The sequence below is a fragment of the Scyliorhinus torazame genome, chromosome 3 (genome assembly GCF_047496885.1).
Source record: "Scyliorhinus torazame isolate Kashiwa2021f chromosome 3, sScyTor2.1, whole genome shotgun sequence".
NCBI lineage: Eukaryota > Metazoa > Chordata > Chondrichthyes > Carcharhiniformes > Scyliorhinidae > Scyliorhinus > Scyliorhinus torazame.
Window position 1 is genome coordinate 185837321 of NC_092709.1, and position 19871 is coordinate 185857191.

The 19871-nt window shown below is 50.1% G+C and overlaps 1 protein-coding gene across 5 annotated transcripts in view; it reads left to right on the plus strand.

Moving 5' to 3' along the window:
- The window catches only part of klhl5 (kelch-like family member 5), a 252038-nt gene that overhangs the window by 196919 nt on the left and 35248 nt on the right, over window positions 1-19871 (plus strand). For all 5 annotated transcript variants that reach the window (XM_072496580.1, XM_072496579.1, XM_072496578.1 and 2 more), the window contains 2 exons: window positions 10850-11036; window positions 19276-19500. In XM_072496580.1, coding sequence (XP_072352681.1) covers window positions 10850-11036; window positions 19276-19500 — 412 coding nt within the window. The remainder of the gene's footprint in view (window positions 1-10849; window positions 11037-19275; window positions 19501-19871) is intronic.

Genomic DNA, 19871 nt, shown 5'->3' on the forward strand with positions numbered 1-19871 from the left:
GGGTCGGAGAATCGCCGGGGGCTGGCCTGAATCCCGCCCCCGCCGGTTGCCGAATTCCCCACCACCGGATACTCGGCGGGGGCGGGAATCGCGCCGTGCCGGTTGGCGCCCCCCCCCCCCCCCCCCGCGATTCTCCGGCCCGGATGGGCCGAAGTCCCCCCGCTAAAATGCCTGTCCCGCCAGCGTAGATTAAACCACCTACCTTACCGGCGGGATAAGGCGGCGTGGGCGGGCTCCGGGGTCCTGGGGGGGGCGCGGGGTGATCTGGCCCCGGGGGGTGCCCCCCACGGTGGCCTAGCCCGCGATCGGGGCCCACCGATCCGCGGGCAGGCCTGTGCCGTGGGGGCACTCTTTCCCTTCCGCCTCCACCACGGTCTCCACCATGGCGGAGGCGGAAGAGACTCCCTCCACTGCGCATGCACGGGATTGCCGTCAGCGGCTGCTAACCCTCCCGCGCATGCGCCGCCCGGAGATGTCATTTCCGCGCCAGCTGGTGGGGCACCAAAGACCTTTTCCGCCAGCTGGCGGGGCGGAAATTCGTCCGGCGCCGGCTTAGCCCCTTAATGTTGGGTCTCGGCCCCCAAAGATGCGGAGCATTCCGCACCTTTGGGGCGGCGCGATGCCCGACTGATTTGCGCCGTTTTGGGTGCCAGTCGGCGGACATCGCACCGTTTCTGGAGAATTTCGCCCCTGATCTTTAACCTATATGCATTGATCTGGTTCATCAGTTTTTGAAACTTTGATAATGATCCATCAGCCACCAGCTAGTGAACATGTATTTTGCATCAGTCTTCACTACAGACGATACATCCCAGAAGCTGCTATAAATCAGCAAATGGAAGGGAGAGAGGAACTCAGGGAAATTACAGTCACCAGAGAGGTTGTATTGAGTAGATTGTTGGAGCTGCCGGCAGACAAGAGCCCGTGCCCAGGCTTCGTCCTCGGATCTTAAAAGAGATGACTAGTCAGATAGTTGATGCGTAATTTTAATTTCCCAAAACTCCCTAGATTCGGGGAAGGTCCCATTAGATTGGAAGATAGCAAATGTAACTCCCATTATTCCAAAGGGAGGGAGATAGATAGAAAGCAGGAAACTACAGGCCAGTTTGCCTCACATCTGTTGTAGGGAAAATGTTAGAAGCTATTATTGAAGAAGTTATAGTGGGGCACTTGGATAACCTCAAGGTAACCAGGCAGATTCAACATGCTTTTGTGAAAGAGAAATCATGTTTAACCAGCTTATTGGAATTATTTGAGGAAGGAACATGTGCTGTGGATAAAGGGGAACCGGGGGAGGTACTGTAGTAGATTTCCAGAAGGCATTTGATAAAGTGCCATATCAAAGGTTATTACGGAAAACATGTGCTCATGTTATAGGGGGTAATACCTTGGCATGGATAAAAGACTGACTAGCTAACTGGAAGCAGACAGTAGCTGTAAATGGGTATTTTTTTGGATGGCATGATGTAACAAGTGCTGTGCCACAGGGATCGGTGCTGGGACCTCAACTGGTTATAATTTAGACTTGGATGAAGAGATTGAAAGGATGGTTGCCGAATTTGCTAATAAGACAAAGATAGGGGCAGGAACATAAGTTGTGAAGAGGGCAAAAGGAGGCTACAAAAATATATAGATGCGTTAAGTGATGGGCAAAGATTTGGCAAATGGAATAAAATGTGAAATTGTCAGTTTTGGCAGGAAGAATAAAAAATAAGCTTATCTAAATAGTGAGAGATTGCAGAGCTCAGATGCAGAGGTATCTGGGTGTCCTAGTGAATGAATCACAAAAGGCTGGTATGCAGGTACAACAAGTAATTAGAAAAGATAATAGAATGTAATTGTTTATTGCAAGGGGAATTGAACACAAAAATAGGGAGATTACGTTTCAGTTGTTCAAGGCACTAATGAGACCACCTTTGGAGTTTAGAAGAGTAAGATGCAACTTGATTGAAACATAAGATCCTGAGGGGTCTTGGTGGGGTGGATGCGGAAAGGATGTTTCCTCTTGTGAGAGAATCTAAAACTAGGTATCACAGTTTAAAAATAGTGGATTGCCCATTTAAAATTGAGATGAGGGCGTGAGTCTTTGCAACACTCTTCCTGAGGAGGTGGTGGAAGCAGAGTCTTTGAATATAATTAAAGCAGAGGTGAATAGATTCTAGGTAAGCATGGGATGCTAGGTTATCGCGGTAGGAGGCATGCAGATTTGAAGTTACTATCGGATCAGCCATTATTTTATTAAGCAGTGGAGCAGGCTCAAGGGGCTGAATGGCCTATTCCTGCTCCTTGTTCATATGTTTGTACGTCTTGCTCACCTGTCAATTTCAACCATCTATTAAACATTTTAATTAATATTGGGAAAGTAAAAGCCACGTGTCTTTTAAAGGAAAACTAAAGTTCAGTTATCATTTTTCTAATTATTGGCTATCCCTTGCTCTCGAAGATGAATGTCTCCCATGAGGCTGAAGATAGCTGATGAGGCCGATTCCGCATCTGCAGAAATTATGGTACGTCGGATGTTTGATGAGAAGTGGAATGTCAGATCATCTATTATCAATTCCAGTCATGGTGTGTTTTTTTTGCCGCTTTTGCTTTCCCCCATCATTTTGTTTTGTTGGGTCTCAAAATGATGGGATCCTTCCCACAGACATTGTTACCATCTGATTCAATCCAAGACGGTCTCTCAGGAGTTGATGTCAATGTTGTATTGTTTCATGGTGGCTTTCAGCACATCATTGAAGTTTACTTCGACCCTTCCTGCCCTGACTGCGCTGGAAGAAGTCTTGCTTTGGGTGCCTGGTATCTGACATCCAAACTATCTAACCAACCCAAAGAAGGTGATTATGGATAATTCGACCCTCAATGCTTGTGGTGCCTGCTTATGAGAGGACACTGATGTTGGTGTGTCTGTTCTCCCAGTTTATATGTAAAATTAGGAGCGTTGATGGTATGATACCAGTACCTCCTATATATTGTCCATCTTAACAAGGAAGGGATCATGACCATTTGGGCTTGGTTTCAGTTTTAATCCTCAAACTCTCACTTCCTCAGGTGGCCGAAGGCTGCACCAGCAGATTTCAGGTGTTGCTGGATTTCTTAATCAATGTCAGCTGTTGTGAAAGAATACCTCGAAGGTACTGAAAGTGTTCCATGTTTTCCAGGCACACATCTTGACTCCTTATCAATGGGGCTGGGGCATTTGGAGCTTGCTGGTGGATGACTTTGGTCTTCTGATTGTCACATCTTCTCGTATGCCTCCATTACAAGGAATAACTCCACCACTAGTTTCAGGATTCTATTTCATTATTTTAAAGATATATAGTAGAAATTACTAGTTTGGGTACTGACAATATTCCAAAAATATTGGGTGGGATTCTCCGCGCACCGGCGGGCGGGCCACTCCGACGCCGAGGAGTGGCGTGAACCACTCCGGCGTCGGGCCGCCCTGAAGGTGCGGAATCCTCCGTATTTGGCCCCACGCCAGCCGGCACGGAAGGGCTTGGCGCCACACCAACCGGCGCCGAAGGGCCTCTGCCGGTTGGCGCATGCGCGGGAGCGCCAGCGTGTGCTGGCGTTATCCCAGCGCATGCGCAGGTGGGTTCTTCTCCACACTGGCCATGGTGGCGGTTGACAGCGGCCGGTGTGGAGGGAAAGAGTGCCCCCACGGCACAGGCCCGCCTGCGGATCGGTGGGCCCCGTTCGCAGGCCAGGCCACCGTGGGGGTACCCCCGGGGCCAGATCCCCCCGCGCCCCCCCCGAGGACTCTGCAGGTCGCCCGTGGAGCCAGTTCCCGCCGGTAAGGATCTGTTGTGATTTACTCCGGCGGGATCTGCCGAAAACGGGCGGCCACTCGGCCCATCACGGGCCGTGAATCGCGAGGGGTGACGCTGCCAGCAGCCGCTGACCGGCGCACCACGATTCCCGCCCCCGCCAAAACTCCGCCGCCAGAGAATTCGGCAGCCGGCGGGGGCGGGATTCACGCTGCCCCCTGGCGATTCTCCGACCTGGCGGGGGGTTGGAGAATCCCGCCCATTAAGTTTATTTAATTTAGATTTTGGTGAAATTTCAGGGAGAAATCATCTGAAAAGAAATGTGACCGTGTGTATAACAGGGCAACAATTGTTCATAAATATTACAAGGGGAGGCAGTGGTGAGGTGGTGTTGTCACTAGATTAGTAGTCCAGAGACCCAGGACAAGATCTGGGTACACAGGTTCAAATCCCACCACAGCGATTTAAAAAACTGGAATTAAAATGTCTAATGATGACCATGAAACCATTTGTTGATTGTTGTAACAACCCACCTGGTTCACTGATGTCTTTTAGGAAAGGAATCTGTTGTCCTTACCTGGTCTGGCCTACATGTAACTCCAGATACATAGCAAAGTGGTTGACTCTCAAATGCTCTCTGAAATGGAGGGCAGTTAAGGATGGGCAATAAATGCTGGTCCTGCCAACGACACCTGCATCCCATAAATTAATGCAAAACAAAAGAGACATGAAAAGGAAGACCTGAATATGTGCACATGACCAAATATTTGCTAGTTGTACAAAGTAGATACATGTTCCTAACTTAATAGTACTTATATAGTGATTAACTTTCATTATTAGAAACTTAGAAATTGATGATTTCTTTTTACATTGATATTTCATATTTAAACTTTTTTTAAAGAGGCTGTCTCTTTGTTCTGAAGAGCTTCCTAGAAAGACCAGGTGCTCTGTCTGAGCACTGCCCCTGCACCTGGTCTTTCTAGGAAGCTCTTCAGAGCAAAGAGCCAACCTCATTTAAAAAACTGGAGTCAGAAAGAACAGCTGCTCAAAAATCTGATAGAAGTGGTGGTGAGGTCGAGCTGGGCATCGTCTGAATACATGTGAAAACCGCTAGAGGAGGGGATTCTCCGGGCCCCTTAGCCAGCAGGGCGAATCTCAATGGCCCAGTGAATTGGGCGTGAAGCCAAAAATGGGATTGATGTTGGGCGTCAAACCTTATACGGAGACTCACCCCAGAGATCCCTTAATAGGGAGACCTCCCAGGGACCCCATGAATAGGGAGACCCTCCCAGGGATCTCATGAATAGGGAGATCCTCCCCCCCCCCCCCCCCCCCCCAAGGATCCCCTTAATAAGGAGACCCCCCACCTCCAGGGCCCCATGAATAGGGACACCCTCTACCCGGGACCACCTAACTGAAGGATCCCCACCACAGGGACCCCTTAACTAGAGGGACCCACCCACAGAGACCCCCTAACTAAAGGGACCCCCTCCCCACCCCCGGAAAAGAGACCCCTGCCTGGAAGCTAGGAAGCTAGACAGGGGCAGTGAAAGAAATTACAGCTGCAACACTTACCTGGAAGCTCCACCTGTCCATCCCTTGCAGGAAACAGCTGTGACCTGTGTTCCTACCCCACACATCTATTAGCTGCAAGCCCTTCATTCTTTTTTAGTACTGGGCTGTGATTGGCAGCTTCCACAAACCAGCTGCAGCCTTGATCATCATCTACCTTCATGGATGAGTGTCTCCAAGTGGTGAAACCCCAATGTTTACAAACATCAAGTACATCAAAGAGCGGTAAGTGCATTGCAATCACAGGCTTGAGTGACTGGAATGTACTTAGTGATTGGAATGCACTTAACTCTCTTGGATGACCTATCTATCTATTCTAATCCCAATCCTCTGATCTGCCACTACATCAAAGAACAATACAGCACAGGAACAGGCCCTTCGGCCCTCCAAGCCTGCGCCGATCATGAGTCTTATCTAGACCAACCGCCTGTATCCTTTTATACCCCGTCTGTTCATGTGCCTCCTGGTACTTTTTTTCTTCCATTTCAACATTGATAGCTCCTTGTTTAGCTACTTTACTCTTGCTATCTGGGATTCTCTGTCCAGTCCACTCCCGATTAATCACCTCTCCCTGTTTCAAAAAATCTCCTCACAACACTCCTCTTTTGACCGTGCTTTCAGTTTTCAATCCGAGCTTCCATATCCTCTTTCTTGTTGTCCACCACAATTCTTTTCTTTTCTCGCATTAAAACTGAAAATCTGCAGGGATTGAATCAGTTTTGGGATCTGGTTCAGTGACTAACCACAAAGTTTTCCGGGTCTGAGGGAGAATGATGTCTAGATTTCAAGAGACCACTTGTAACCTGTGGAGAAAAAAATTGTCCCTTGTATTTGGACATGTATTCACCTTAGATGGATCCCCACACTCTCCTAGTCGCTGAGGTATTGCAGGCCTCACTCCTGTCAAAGTCTTAGTGGAAGACCACAGGAATAAGCTCAGATTTTCAGGCCATTATCCTGTAAGTAAGGAGCATTACAGAATACAAGTGATTATTTTCATATTTGTCTGTTATATTGATGTTTGACGCAGCGGTTGTTTTTTAGGACAATTACTGAGGTTCTTCCTAGAAGACAGCTGCCTGGAACAGTTTGTTTTATAAGGCCATGAAGGAACCCACACCGATTACTTCAAAGAAACTTAGTTTATTTACAATAACTACTATATACAGCAAACGGTAGATCCCAAATGGGTCTGCCTTGCCGGTGCTTAACTGCCCAGCTTTAGATACCGTACAACTGTGGATTGTTTGAGCTCCCCCCCACCCCTTAACTGGGGAGCTCAAATTCTGTAAGGTTCATGGGGAAGTTAATTGTTCCCATCCTGTAAGATAATTGCGGGTTATAACATCCCCTCTACCCAAAGTTTGAAGAATCCTCTGAAATCTGTGGGCAGGGGTCCAACGCCAGGGTGGGGGGTGGGGGGTGCACCTCAAGGCATTTACTTCCATGCCTTGTATTTCCTGCACTCCTCACTCTGTCCTTTCCTGGGACAGCAAAATGTGTATGGCTTGTTGTAGATTCAGGGAAGATTCGGCCAATAGTTTATTTTGGGTGGTAGCATTGATTACTGCAGGGCAGTGCCCTATTTGCAAAACTCTGCAATCTTTTGCAACGGTGACAAATACTCAGTGATGGACTCACCCGGGGTTCACTCCACGGTATTAAAACGGTAGCACTGTACGATAACGGATGGAATTGGGTTAAAGTACTGCCCCACTAGAGTGGCTAGTTGGTTGAAGGTGTGCGTTCGGGCGCTGCTGGGTAGGTAAGATTTCGTATCACTCTGAATGTATGTGTGCCAGAGGCACTCAAAAGGATGACTGGCGATCATTCTCCGTATTATTATTGGCCCTAAAAAGTAGCACATTCGCTCCGCGTACTGATTCTAGTCTTCCAAGCTGGCGTCAAAGACATTTAACCATCCAAACAGAGGCATAATGAAAAGAGAAATCCAATCTTTATCCAATGGGTGGCTTATCCGATGGTGTAGCAGTGTTGAGAACTATCCAGTTTGATCCTCAATGCCAGTTTAATAAGGCCACAAAGGAGTCCACACTAGGTAGTTCAAAGAAACGTTGTTTATTGACAATAATTATTATATACATCACACAGGATATCCCAATTGGGTCTGCCTTGCCAGTGCCTAACTGGCCAGCTTTATATACCATAAAATTATACATTGTTTAGAGGTCCCCCGCCCCCTTAACCAGGGAGCTCATATTCTGCAAGCTTCACGGGGAAGTTAATTGTTCCCACCCTGTAAGATACTTGTGGGTTATAACAGTTTGGATATCTTTTTTAACAAGATTCTTGTCAACTCAGGACAATAAGCACTTTGTTCTGGCCTGAACATGTATTCCGCAGCATCAACCAATTTCTACACAGATGTATAAAAGTAGCACGCAGAATTTGAACAAATGAGTGCGACATCAAGTCTCTAGTCAAAGAACTAAAAATGTGATCCTGAATGAAGCTTTTGTGTCTCATGCTGTGAGGTTGTTTGGCGTCTCACTAAGTAGTCTGGAGGGTTATATGGTTAGACATAAACTGCTCATTGGTGACCCATAACTATATACCCATACCAGCGGGCAGGGTGGCACAGTGGTTAGCACTGCTATCTCATGGCACTGAGGACCCGGGTTGGACCCTGTCCCCGGGTCACTGTCCGTGTGGAGTTTGCACATTCTCCCCGTGTCTCCGTGGGTCTCACCCCACAACCCAAAGATGTACAGGGTAGGTGGATTGGTCGCGCTAAATTGCCTCTTATTTGGAATTTTTTTTTAAACACTATTTACCCATCTGAGGTACAGTCCTGCATGGGTGCTGTCTCCATGCTGGCTTCTTCCAGACTCTACTACACATGGTCTACTGTCATGTGACCCTCTACATCATACCATGGGCGGTACTGTTCGCCAGTCCGTCATTAACTCTTGCTTTGCCTGAACACCCTTATACTGCATCTCGCTTGACATGCGTCCGTAAACATTTTACACACGGCAGAATTTTCCGAAAAAATAAGAGGCAGGAAAAATCAGTGCAAATTGCACCACCTGTTCAGGCACAATTCCCATCAAGATCTTCCCGCACTTAGTCACTTTTGTGGAAGGGGACGTGATTTGCATGATCCTGAAAGAGTCTGGGCCTAACTACACCGGCAAGCCTGGCTTCACAGAGAAAGGGTGTCCGGATCTCAAAGTGACAGTAAAGACCCACCCCCCTCCTGGCCCACATTGGGGCCTCAGTGCTCACACCATCACCATCACCCCCGCCAACACCAAACCCTCACCCCATCAGGATTGCTGGCATCGGTGCACTCCCAATGGATCTCCCTTCAGGCACTACCCCCATCTCTCCAGCAAAGATGCCACCCTCCCCCCCAGATCGCTGGTACCAGCGTGCCCCCCTCCCTACTCCCGAGGTGAGCGACACCAAGTTATGGGGTTGCCAAAAGCCCCCTTCCGATTCCACCCCCTTTCAGACCCTGTCCCTTTCAGGCCTCGCCCTTAGGCAGTGCCATCCTGGCATTTCCCCCATATTCACACTGTCAGGGTGGGACTGCTATGCCATGTCCCCGGCCACCTGGGGGTTGCTATGTCCTCAGAGCCCCCGGCGTGGTCAGGACGTCTGGGGCGGAATTCTCCAGTAATGGGGCTATGTCCCTACGCCCGCATAAAAACGCGCGCAAATCACTTGGGACATACCTAGAGTTAGTCTAGGGTTATTCTGCGATTTCCATGGGGTTAGCAGGGCCCCGGAGTGCTCCTCGCAGCTCCGGCTGCCGATACGGAGCTCCGCACTTCCAGTCGGGGTCCGCGCATGCGCACGGCGACGGCCTCGGTCGGCCGCACCGCGCAACATGGCCGACCCACACCGCGGACCGGCACCAACAACATAGGTGCCCACCAGATCGCACGTGCACACTGACCGGTGGCCCCCGATTAGAACCCTGGCAGTCCTGGATCTCTCCCCCCCCCCCCCCCACTTGGGAGAATCGCCTAGGGGGGCTTTTTCAATGCCCCCTGACCGGCGCCGCGTTGACCACGCGCCCCCGATTCGCGCCAATTCTCTGGCGACAGGAGAATTGCGGGAGCGGCGTCGGACCCGATCGCAGGTTTGACACCCATTTTCTGCCCCCGCGACGAGCGTGATTTCGGGGCGGAGGCTCGGAGAATCCCACTCCTGGGGCGAAATTCTCCCGAAACGGCGCGATGTCCGCCGACTGGCGCCCAAAACGGCGCCAATCAGACGGGCATCGCGCCGCCCCAAAGGTGCGGAATGCTCCGCATCTTTGGGGGCCGAGCCCCAACATTGAGGGGCTAGGCCGACGCCGGAGGAATTTCCGCCCCGCCAGCTGGCGGAAACGGCCTTTGGTGCCCCGCCAGCTGGCGCGGAAATGACATCTCGGGGCGGCACATGCGCGGGAGCGTCAGCGGCCGCTGACAGTTTCCCACGCATGCGTAGTGGAGGGAGTCTCTTCCACCTCCGCCATGGTGGAGACCGTGGCGGAGGCGGAAGGGAAAGAGTGTCCCCACGGCACAGGCCCGCCCGCGGATCGGTGGGCCCCGATCACGGGCCAGGCCACCGTGGGGGCACCCGCCCGCGCCGACTTGTCCCGCCGGTAAGGTAGGTGATTTAATTTACGCCGGCGGGACAGGCAATTTATAGGCGGGACTTCGGCCCATCCGGGCCGGAGAATCGAGCGGGGGGGCACGCCAACTGGCGCGGCGCGATTCACACCCCCGCCGAATATCCAGTGCCGGAGACTTTGGCAACCGGCAGGGGCGGGATTCACGCCAGCCCCCGGCGATTCTCCGACCCGGCGGGGGGTCGGAGAATCTCGCCCCTGATCTCCAATGGTGGAGACCAGTAGCGATTCTCGCCAGCCTCCCATTGTGCCGGTGGGTGGGAGATTGGCGGGAGCCAGGGGAATTCGGCTTATAGCCAATTTTGAATTGTTAATCTTTTTTAACATGCTAATCTAGTTCGCACCCATGGGATGAACCAGATCACATCAGCTGCAGTGGGCCAGAAGTATCACCCACTGTTTGGTGCTGATCCCATTTTTGGTCTCTCCCACTACTCTCCCAACATAGCCGGATTTGCACCAGGTGCAATTCGGCCGGAAAATTAGCCGTACAGTGTCACTGAGAGGTCTTTCCCTAGAATTTGTAAATGGGGGATGAACCTATCTGAGAGAATATGGAATTCTGTTCCTGCTTAAGTGATAATAATCTGTTTTTCATTGAAAGAACACAAAGTGCAGGAGTTTATTGAAGCAGATTTTGGTTAATAGTTTCAGTGTTTAAGTTCATTCTAAAGTAAAATCTCTGTACTCCAAATTAATACAAAATATATAACCAAGAAATTTATCTTTTTATAGAAGGAAAGTGAAGAAGATGTAGTTTTATAACAGTGTGAAATTATTTACCTTCCTGCTTAAAGTGAATGTTTTGCATTTCTTTTGGTTATTAATCGAAGTTTGGTTGAATTTGAATTGTTCCTAATAGTTTCTTGCGGACATGGAGAACAATATGCTATTTAGAGATGATATTGAATGCCAAAAACTTATTATGGAAGCAATGAAATATCACCTGCTACCAGAGCGACGAAATATGCTGCAGAGTCCTCGGACTAAACCTAGAAAATCTACCGTAGGTGTGCTGTTTGCAGTTGGAGGAATGGATGCAACAAAAGGTACTGAGTATTGAATAATCTTGATCTCATGTCAAATCATTTCTATTTTTGTTTTGGCACTGACCTGTCCAGTAATGTTGATGTGTGTGTGTTTTAACAAATTTTATGATACAGAGAAAGCAGTTCACAGTGGTGGGTTCATACTTACAGATGCTCTAGTTGTGTCAATGACATATCTTGCTTATAAACTAACCTAGGTTTTTTTATAGGTTGTTTCTGGAGAATGCCAATTCTCCTAAGTCGAGCAGCTGCCTTACAGTTGATCTGGGGCGAAATTCTCCCCCAACGGCGCGATGTCCGCCGACTGGCGCCAAAAACGGCGCCAATCAGACGGGCATCGCGCCGGCCCAAAGGTGCGGAATGCTCTGCATCTTTGGGGGCCGAGCCCCAACATTGAGGGGCTAGGCCGGCGCCGGAGGGATTTCCGCCCCGCCAGCTGGCAGAAATGGTGTTTGTTGTCCCGCCAGCTGGCGCGGAAATGCGACGCATGCGCTGGAGCGTCAGCGGCCGCCGACAGTTTCCCGCGCATGCGCAGTGGGGAGAGTCTCTTCCGCCTCCGCCATGGTGGAGGCTGTGGCGGAGGCGGAAGGGAAAGAGTGCCCCCACGGCACAGGCCCGCCCGCGGATCGGTGGGCCCCGATCGCGGGCCAGGCCACCGTGGGGGCACCCCCCGGGGTCAGATCGCCCCGCGCCCCCGCCCAGGACCCCGGAGCCCGCCCACGCCGCCTGGTCCCGCCGGTAAATACCAGCTTTGATTTACGCCGGCGTGACAGGCAATTTCTGGGCGGCCCATCTGGGCCGGAGAATTGAGCGGGGGGTCCCGCCAACCGGCGCGGCCCGATTCCCGCCCCCGCCCAATCTCCGGTACCGGAGACTTCGGCGGGGGCGGGGGCGGGATTCACGGCGGCCAACGGCCATTCTCCGACCCGGCGGGGGGTCGGAGAATGACGCCCCTGATCCTGTATTGTTATGAAGATAAACTTGTTTATATATTCCTGACGTTTGGGTAACATCTGTTGCAAAGAAGTTGAACTCATTGATCCTTCAAAGCAATGCAAAATCCCAGTTGATGTTAATACTGGACAAATCGGAGTGTAATCTAGCTTGAGAGATCCTGGATGGGATTTTCCGACTCCCCGCCGGGTCGGAGAATCGCCGGGGGGCGGCGTGAATCCCACCCCCGCCGGCCGCCAAATTCTCCGGCACCGAAAATTCGGCAGGGGCGGGAATCGCGCCGCACCAGTCAGCGGGGCCCCCCCCCCACCCCCGGCAATTCTCCGGCCCGCGATGGGCCGAAGTCCCGCTGCTGTCATGCCAGTCCCGCCGACGTGAATCAAACCACCTACCTTACCGGCGGGACTGGCGGCGTTGGCGGGCTCCGGGTCCTGGGGGGTGCCCACACGGTGGCCTGGCCCGCGATCGGGGCCCACTGATCCGCTGGCTGGCCTGTGCCTTGGGGACACTCTTTTCCTTCCGCCTCGGCAATAGCCTCGGCAATGGCCGATGCGGAAGTGACCCCCCCCTGCGCATGCGCGGGGATGACGTCAGCAGCCGTTGATGCTCCTGCGCATGCGTGGACTTCCGCCGGCCCCGGCTGGCATGGCGCCAAAGGCCTTTCCCACCGGCGCACCAACCACTCCGGCGCGGGCCTAGCCCCTCAAGGTGAGGGCTTGGTCCCTAAAGGTGTGGAGAAATCCGCACCTTTGGGACGGCCCGACGCCGGAGTGGTTCCCGCCACTCCATCCCGCCGGGACCCCCGGCCTCGTCCAATGGGGGAGAGTCCCAGCCCCTAACGTTTTGTTTTGAAACCATGGAGGTAAGTTATGGAACAAATTCACAGGAGTCTGCTGATGAACTTTTAATACAAATAATTAAATATTTATTAAAAAAGAAAAATGAACTACATTACACCAGACAAATAAGTTGGAAAGATCTCAGTTCAAACACAAAAATAGGATTCAAACATTCACTATTAATTTACCCCATCTTCTGGGACCTGTTTCTGCCCCACTGCCTGGTTTTGGATCTTCACCTTCGTTTGGGAACTTCTCACTGTCATCCACCCCATGTCCAGCTCACTGGGATACCTTCTCTGCATGGCGCTCCTCTTCAGGTCATGTAACCTGCCGTTTCACTTTCCTTTTTCTTCTGTGCATGTGTGCAGGAACTGTTTCCGGCCAATAAAATGTAAAAAATGATAAGCGGCACATGTGCAGCCATTTCCTGGTTGCGCAGAGGTCCACGGTCATTAAAAATACATGAACCATGCATGTGTGACCACTTCTTGGCCAGTGCGCGCACAGACATTCAGATGCCTGCCAGGAACGTTTTGTCCCAAACTCTGAGGTAAGTATTCCAGTTTTGCCACAAAAATGAAGATAAAACGTGGGAAGTTGAGAAGAGTGGACCCTTATTAAGTAATATCAAAGTGAAGAAAACATTGTGTGGACTGCTTTGCCCAGGAACAAGTGTTGATATCCTACAATATCTGTTCTATATTAGTGACTTAGGGCATGGTTTAACAAAAAAAAAAGAGTCCGGTTTTGGACGCATATAGGGGTGTTTTTCGGCACCTGCAGCGCTGAGAACAATCCCGCTATGTAACGGGACTCTGCCTTTTTTGTTTGGCCTCGGCTAGGAATGCCCCGCTGCGGCTGCTCTTATCTGATTTACCTCAGAAGATGACTCGAGAATCAGGGGCGAGATTCTCCGACTCCCCGCCGGGTCGGAGAATCGCCGGGGGCTGGCGTGAATCCCGCCCCCGCCGGTTGCCGAATTCTCCGGCACCGGAGATTCGGCGGGGGCAGGAATCGCGCCGCGTCGGTTGGCGGGCCCCCCCCCCCCCGCGATTCTCCGGCCTGGGTGGGGCCGAAGTCCCGCTGCTAGAATGCCTGCCCCGCCGGCGTAGATTAAACCACCTACCTTACCGGCGGGACAAGGCGGCGTGGGCGGGCTCCGGGGTCCTGGGGGGGGGCGCGGGGCGATCTGGCCCCGGGGGGTGCCCCCACGGTGGCCTGGCCCGCAATCGGGGCCCACCGATCCGCGGGCGGGCCTGTGCCGTGGGGGCACTCTTTCCCTTCCGCCTCCGCCATGGTCTCCACCATGGCGGAGGCGGAAGAGACTCCCTCCACTGCGCATGCACGGGAATGCTGTCAGCGGCCGCTAACGCTCCCGCGCATGCGCCGCCCGGAGATGTCATTTCCACGCCAGCTGGCGGGGCACCAAAGGCCTTTTCCGCCAGCTGGCGGGGCAGAAATTCATCCGGCGCGGGCCTAGCCCCTTTAGGTTGGGGCTCAGCCCCCCAAGATGCGGAGCATTCCGCACCTTTGGTGCGGCGCGATGCCCGACTGATTTGCGCCGGTTTGGGCGCCAGTCGGCGGACATCGCGCCGATACCGGCGAATTTCGCCTCAGGTCACCATTTTTAAATGCCATCCCGATCTTTCGATCCCCCTATGCTCCACTTCGTTAGCTCTCCGGGCATCGCGAATTGTGAGATTAAACGGCCTCGTCGCATCACCAAGTCGGGCGCAACGAGACATTAAATCGCGCCCTTAAATTCTGGAGCTAAAAGAAATTGGTCAAATCTGTGGATGATATTGTGCTAGGAGGAAAATAATTGAATTAAAAGGGTGCCAATTACCTAAAACTGAGTTGGATAATAATCATGTTTGGATGGATAGTTGACATTTGACAGCATTCCATATTTATAAACTTTGGACATAGCAAGATAAATGTTGACAAAAGTCCTGGAATAATGTTGGAATCGGTAGAGAGAATATCGAACAAATTCATTAGAGAATTAGTGGATGAATTTCCTTTATAAGCCCACTGAGCATGGTCAATTTAAACCCCAACAGATCTCAAAAGTGAAGTCAAGCTGCCAGAGGTTTAAAAAATGTCTCTGGTGAGATACTTCCTGCGCAAATCAAAGAACTGCAGGGAGGCCATGCAACCAACTTTAGGGAAGGAGGGAAAAGATGAGCAACATCTTTGTAGTCCATAAGACCATAAGATATAGGAGCAGAATTGCAGAATTAGGCCACTTGAAGAGACAATATAAAATAAGGGATACAACTCCAAAGGATGTGAAGGAGCAGAGGGACCTGGGTGTACATGTGCTTAAATCATTGGGAGTGGCAGGACACGTGAAGAGAGCAGTTAATAATTTGATATCCTAGGATTTATCAAGAGTAGTAGAGTACAAGAACAGACACTAATTAGACTTCATCCGGAATATTGTGTACTGTCCTGGGTGCCACACTTTCGGAAGGATGTGAATGCATTGGAGAGCCTTTGGTGCACTGTGCAAAGGCAGAATGAAGCAGAAAAGTCTGTCCAATCTTAACCTTGTTATGAAATCACAAGAGCAGTGCTGCAGTATTTATGATGCCATATGCTATTAATCACTCTATGCCTCTAAGATTTACAGTACTAAAGTATTAAATCCACAAATATTGCTTTAATGCGGGCCAAATCTTCTCAATTAAAACATAGGATCGGTGGGAATCATTCGTGCAGATTTGAAACAGAGGTAGTATTGATTAGCATCTTCAAAAAACAGTAGTATGGTAAATATCTGGTTTGAGGCAGTTTTAAGGGTTTTACTGTACAGATGAAAGTGCTAAATTTGACCTGGAACTGCTGGATGCCGTCACTGGACGGCAGAAGTGGTTAATGGCTCTATTCTTCAATGTTAGTTCTTGTTCCTTTGATAGGCGCAAAATTATTTGAAGTAAGAATAGAAATAGTATTTAGAAACAAAGTATGGGTACTACTTCATCAATCTGGAACAAGGCACATGTTCTGTGTGGTCAGGTGACCCATGACCTCCCAGATATTAATATTTTGCATGAATTTGGATAAAAATTCGAAATGTGGAAGCCAAATTTAAAACTGGCAATTTGCAAATTGCAGAGCTGGAACAGACAGTATTCATGTAGCCAGGCCTTGAACAATCAACATCCCTGGAACTGCCTGGCCAGGTGCTAACAGCTACTGTTTCAGAATGAACCATTGTTTACACCTCTAGTGAACCTCCTTTGTTAGAAGAAAGATACGCAGACTTGGTAGCATCCAGTTCAGTAGGAGGCCGGAGGCATAACATGACAAGGACAGCACTTGACAGATGTAAGTTCAAAACCACGGGCGGGATTCTCCGCAATCGGCGCGATGTCCGCCGACCGCGCCCCCCCCCCCCCCCCCCCAGGACCCCGGAGCCCGCCCACGCCGCCTTGTCCCGCCGTTCGAAAGGTGGTTCAATCCACGCCGGCTGGCGTGGGTTGACAGCGGCGGGACTTCGGCCCATTGCGGACCGAAGAATCGCCGGGGGATTTCCGCCGACCGGCGCGACGCGATTCCCGCCGCCGCCGAATCTCTGGTGGCGGAGAATTCGGGACACGGCGGGGGCGGATTCACGCCGGCCCCCGGCGATTCTCCGACCCGGTGGGAGGTCGGAGAATCGTGCCCCACATGCCTACAACCTCCAAATATGGAAAGTAGTCACCTCACTTGATCTTACAACCTCCAAATATGGAAAGTAGTCACCTCACTTGATCTTCCTCCTCCTCCCCCCCCCCCCCCCCCCGCCCCCCCAAATGCCCCGCATGATGCTAGTATGGGACACAGGCCACAGAATCTTCCAAAAGGGTACCACAGCTCAAAGAGGGGGATAAAAGAGGTAACCTTTTATCTTCTTCAACAGCGTCTCCAGAGAGCACCTTCAACTGGCAGTCAAGCAGCACAGTATTTCCAGCTCCTTGTCATCATCAGACTGACCAGACCCAGACGACCACCTTGGTGAGACGACCCAAACACCAGAACCAGCCTTAGAGGGGAAACCCAAATCGATGACTGCAAATCTTGAAACATCACCCAACCCTCAGACCGAGGAACAGCCTGTCCCAGCCTTCTTTTCAGACAAACAGTTTACTTAGAGATTTAAGATTGTTTAATGAAGACTCCTGTGAAGAGATTGGTAGAGTTTGATAGAGTTTAATTGAAGTACATTGGTAGAGTCTGATAAATATTGGGCTAGATTCCCCGTTTTGGAGACTAAGTGCTGAGGCCAGTGGCGCATGTGTGGACTTTCACGACCGAAAAATCAGCATGAAACCCTCACCGATTCCGGTATCGGTGAGGGGCTAGCACCGTGTGCACTGACTGACTGTGCGGGCTCTGGGGTCCTCGGGGCGGCGCGGGGCGATCTGGCCCCGGGGGATGCCCCCACGGTGGCCTGGCCCGCGATCGGGGCCCACTGATCCGTGGGGGCACTCTATTCCTCCGTGCCGGCCGTGTAAGCCTCCGCGATGGCCGGCGCGAAGGTGAACCCCCCCCCCCCCCCCTGCACATGCCTGGGGATGATGTCAGCTGCCGCTGATGCTCCTGCCCATGCGCGGACCCGCGCTGGCCGGCGGAGACCCTTCGGCCCCGGCTGGCGCGGCACCAAAGGCCTTCCACGCCGGCCGGCGGGGCGCAAACCACTCCAGTGCCGGCCTAGCAACTCGAGGTGTGGAGGATTCCGCACCTTTGGGGCGGTCCAACACCGGAGTGGTTCCCGACACTCCACTGCGCCGTTTCTGCCCTCCTTGCTGATTCCCGGAGAATCCCGCACATAATTCTTCACACAAACAACAATCCTGTTGATCGGAAGCCAAGATTGGAGATGGTCAGAACCAATCGACCAAGCATCACTTTTATCCTTTACATTACATGTGAACTTGCAGCAGACAAATTTAAATAGTGTTCTCAGCTTCTAAGAGTCACAGTTACAAGTGTGTTGTTTAGCTTTTATTGAAAACACATTATATAGTAAGCCACTAAAATGCAGCTTTTAAAGATTCTTAATTTTTCCTCAAAGGAACGTTCTGGGATAGGACGAGTTGTGTTTTTAGTGTTATTTTCTTCAGGACTCATTGCAGCCACTTGTTGAGAATGGTGAGGATGGTTACGTTTGGGCAGTGCGGTGGCTATTTGCAGATTCATCAGGATTTGCAAATAAAATGGCAAAATAGGATGTTGTGATTATGAGATTCTTGAATTTTACACTTATAACTGTAGAATACACTGAGGGCTGGAAATATAACAAATCCAATGTGTTAGAAAATGTCAAAGCTTTCTTGCTTTGACCCTTTCTTGAATCCTGTGCCTGGACTTTTTAGAAAATATACATCGTTCAGCCTTCATTGCTCACAAACTTTTTCTTGAAATTCTAGATTCAACTCTGCTGCAAATTGTGACTTTATGTACTGAAATAAAATTATCACAGTTATAAATGTATAAATCACCACAAATGTGTGCAACATTGCACTTTTTGTCTTGTTCTTTGTTTTCATGTGGCGTGAGGCTTCTCAACCTCAGTCTGGAGCCCCTTACAATACAACCTTGGCCTTTTCCCACCCTCATCTACATGTCCATTGGCAGCATCACTTGCCAACAAGGGATCGGCTTCCATTTGTTTAACAAGACATGTATCTTGACTTCTCCACCACTTCTCTCAACTTCCCACTGCCTTGACGTTGCCAGCCTGCTTTGTTGAATATATAAGGGTTGATTTTAACCTGGAGCTGCACTAATGGACTCTGTTATATGAGACATTAAGCTGTCATTGAAGAGAAGCAGGAATGTTCACCTGTGTCCTGGCCCACACCACTAAAATGGGCACTAATTTCTTCCCAAACAGGCCTGGCATGATCACAGCTGCAGTGCTAAGTACGATTCTGTCTGCTGTATGCAACTAGGATATTAGGCATTGGAGGTATTATGTGTAGCCAAATGATAGTTTACAAGATAAGAACGGATGATCAAAGAGATAGGGATTGTTTATTTTAGAGAAGAGAAGACTCAAGTAAGATATCATTCCAATATTGAAAGTTCCAAACAAAATAAATAAATGTATTACTGGTAATATATTTGTCATTGTCTCAAACTCTAAAACCAAGGGAAAATGGCTCAAGCTTAGAAGAGAAAATGTACACAGACAGTTTAGATTCAATTACTTTAAACCGAGTGGTGAACACACAGAATGGATTACCCAAAGAGGCATTGGAGACCGACACTGTGGCAAAACCTAAAAGAGAATTGGATAGAACCTGCATGAGTAATATTTTTGAATCAGCATCACAGCTTTAAATTAAAATAGCAGTTTTCACAATTGTGAAACTTTCTTTTAACCCAAAAGCAGCAGTTCCCAATAATTCTGTGCATTAATTTTATTTCTGTTTGTTCGGATTGTTGTACAGGTGCCACGAGCATTGAGAAATATGACCTACGTTCTAATACATGGACTCATGTAGCAAATATGAATGGGAGGCGACTACAGTTTGGCGTGGCAGTACTGGATGACAAACTTTATGTTGTGGGTGGTAGAGATGGACTGAAGACATTAAATACAGTAGAATGCTACAATCCAAAAAGTAAAACCTGGAGTGTAATGCCTCCCATGTCAACACATAGACATGGCCTAGGTAAGTGGCACCAGTCATTGAACCCGCAAAAAATTTGAAAAGCAATTAGAGGCTGCACAATAAGTTGGCATTTTAGACTCATTCTACTCAGTTACCTGCCATGGGTAAGGATCTTCTTTTAGCTCGAGAGAGAGCGAGAGTCAAGGGAGAATGAATTCTGAAGTAAAGCACATTTTAAATTTGCTGTTTATGTGACAACTCTGATTAGTTTGTCCTATGATTCAACTAAAGAACAAAAATGCAGAGGCAAAAATAGACATATAGAAAGAGAAAATTGTTTATTGTACGTGAAACTCAAACTGCTGTCAACACCAAAGTTTAGATGTAACAAAAGTTTACTTTGCATGGTTTCTAATTTCTGTAATGTAAAT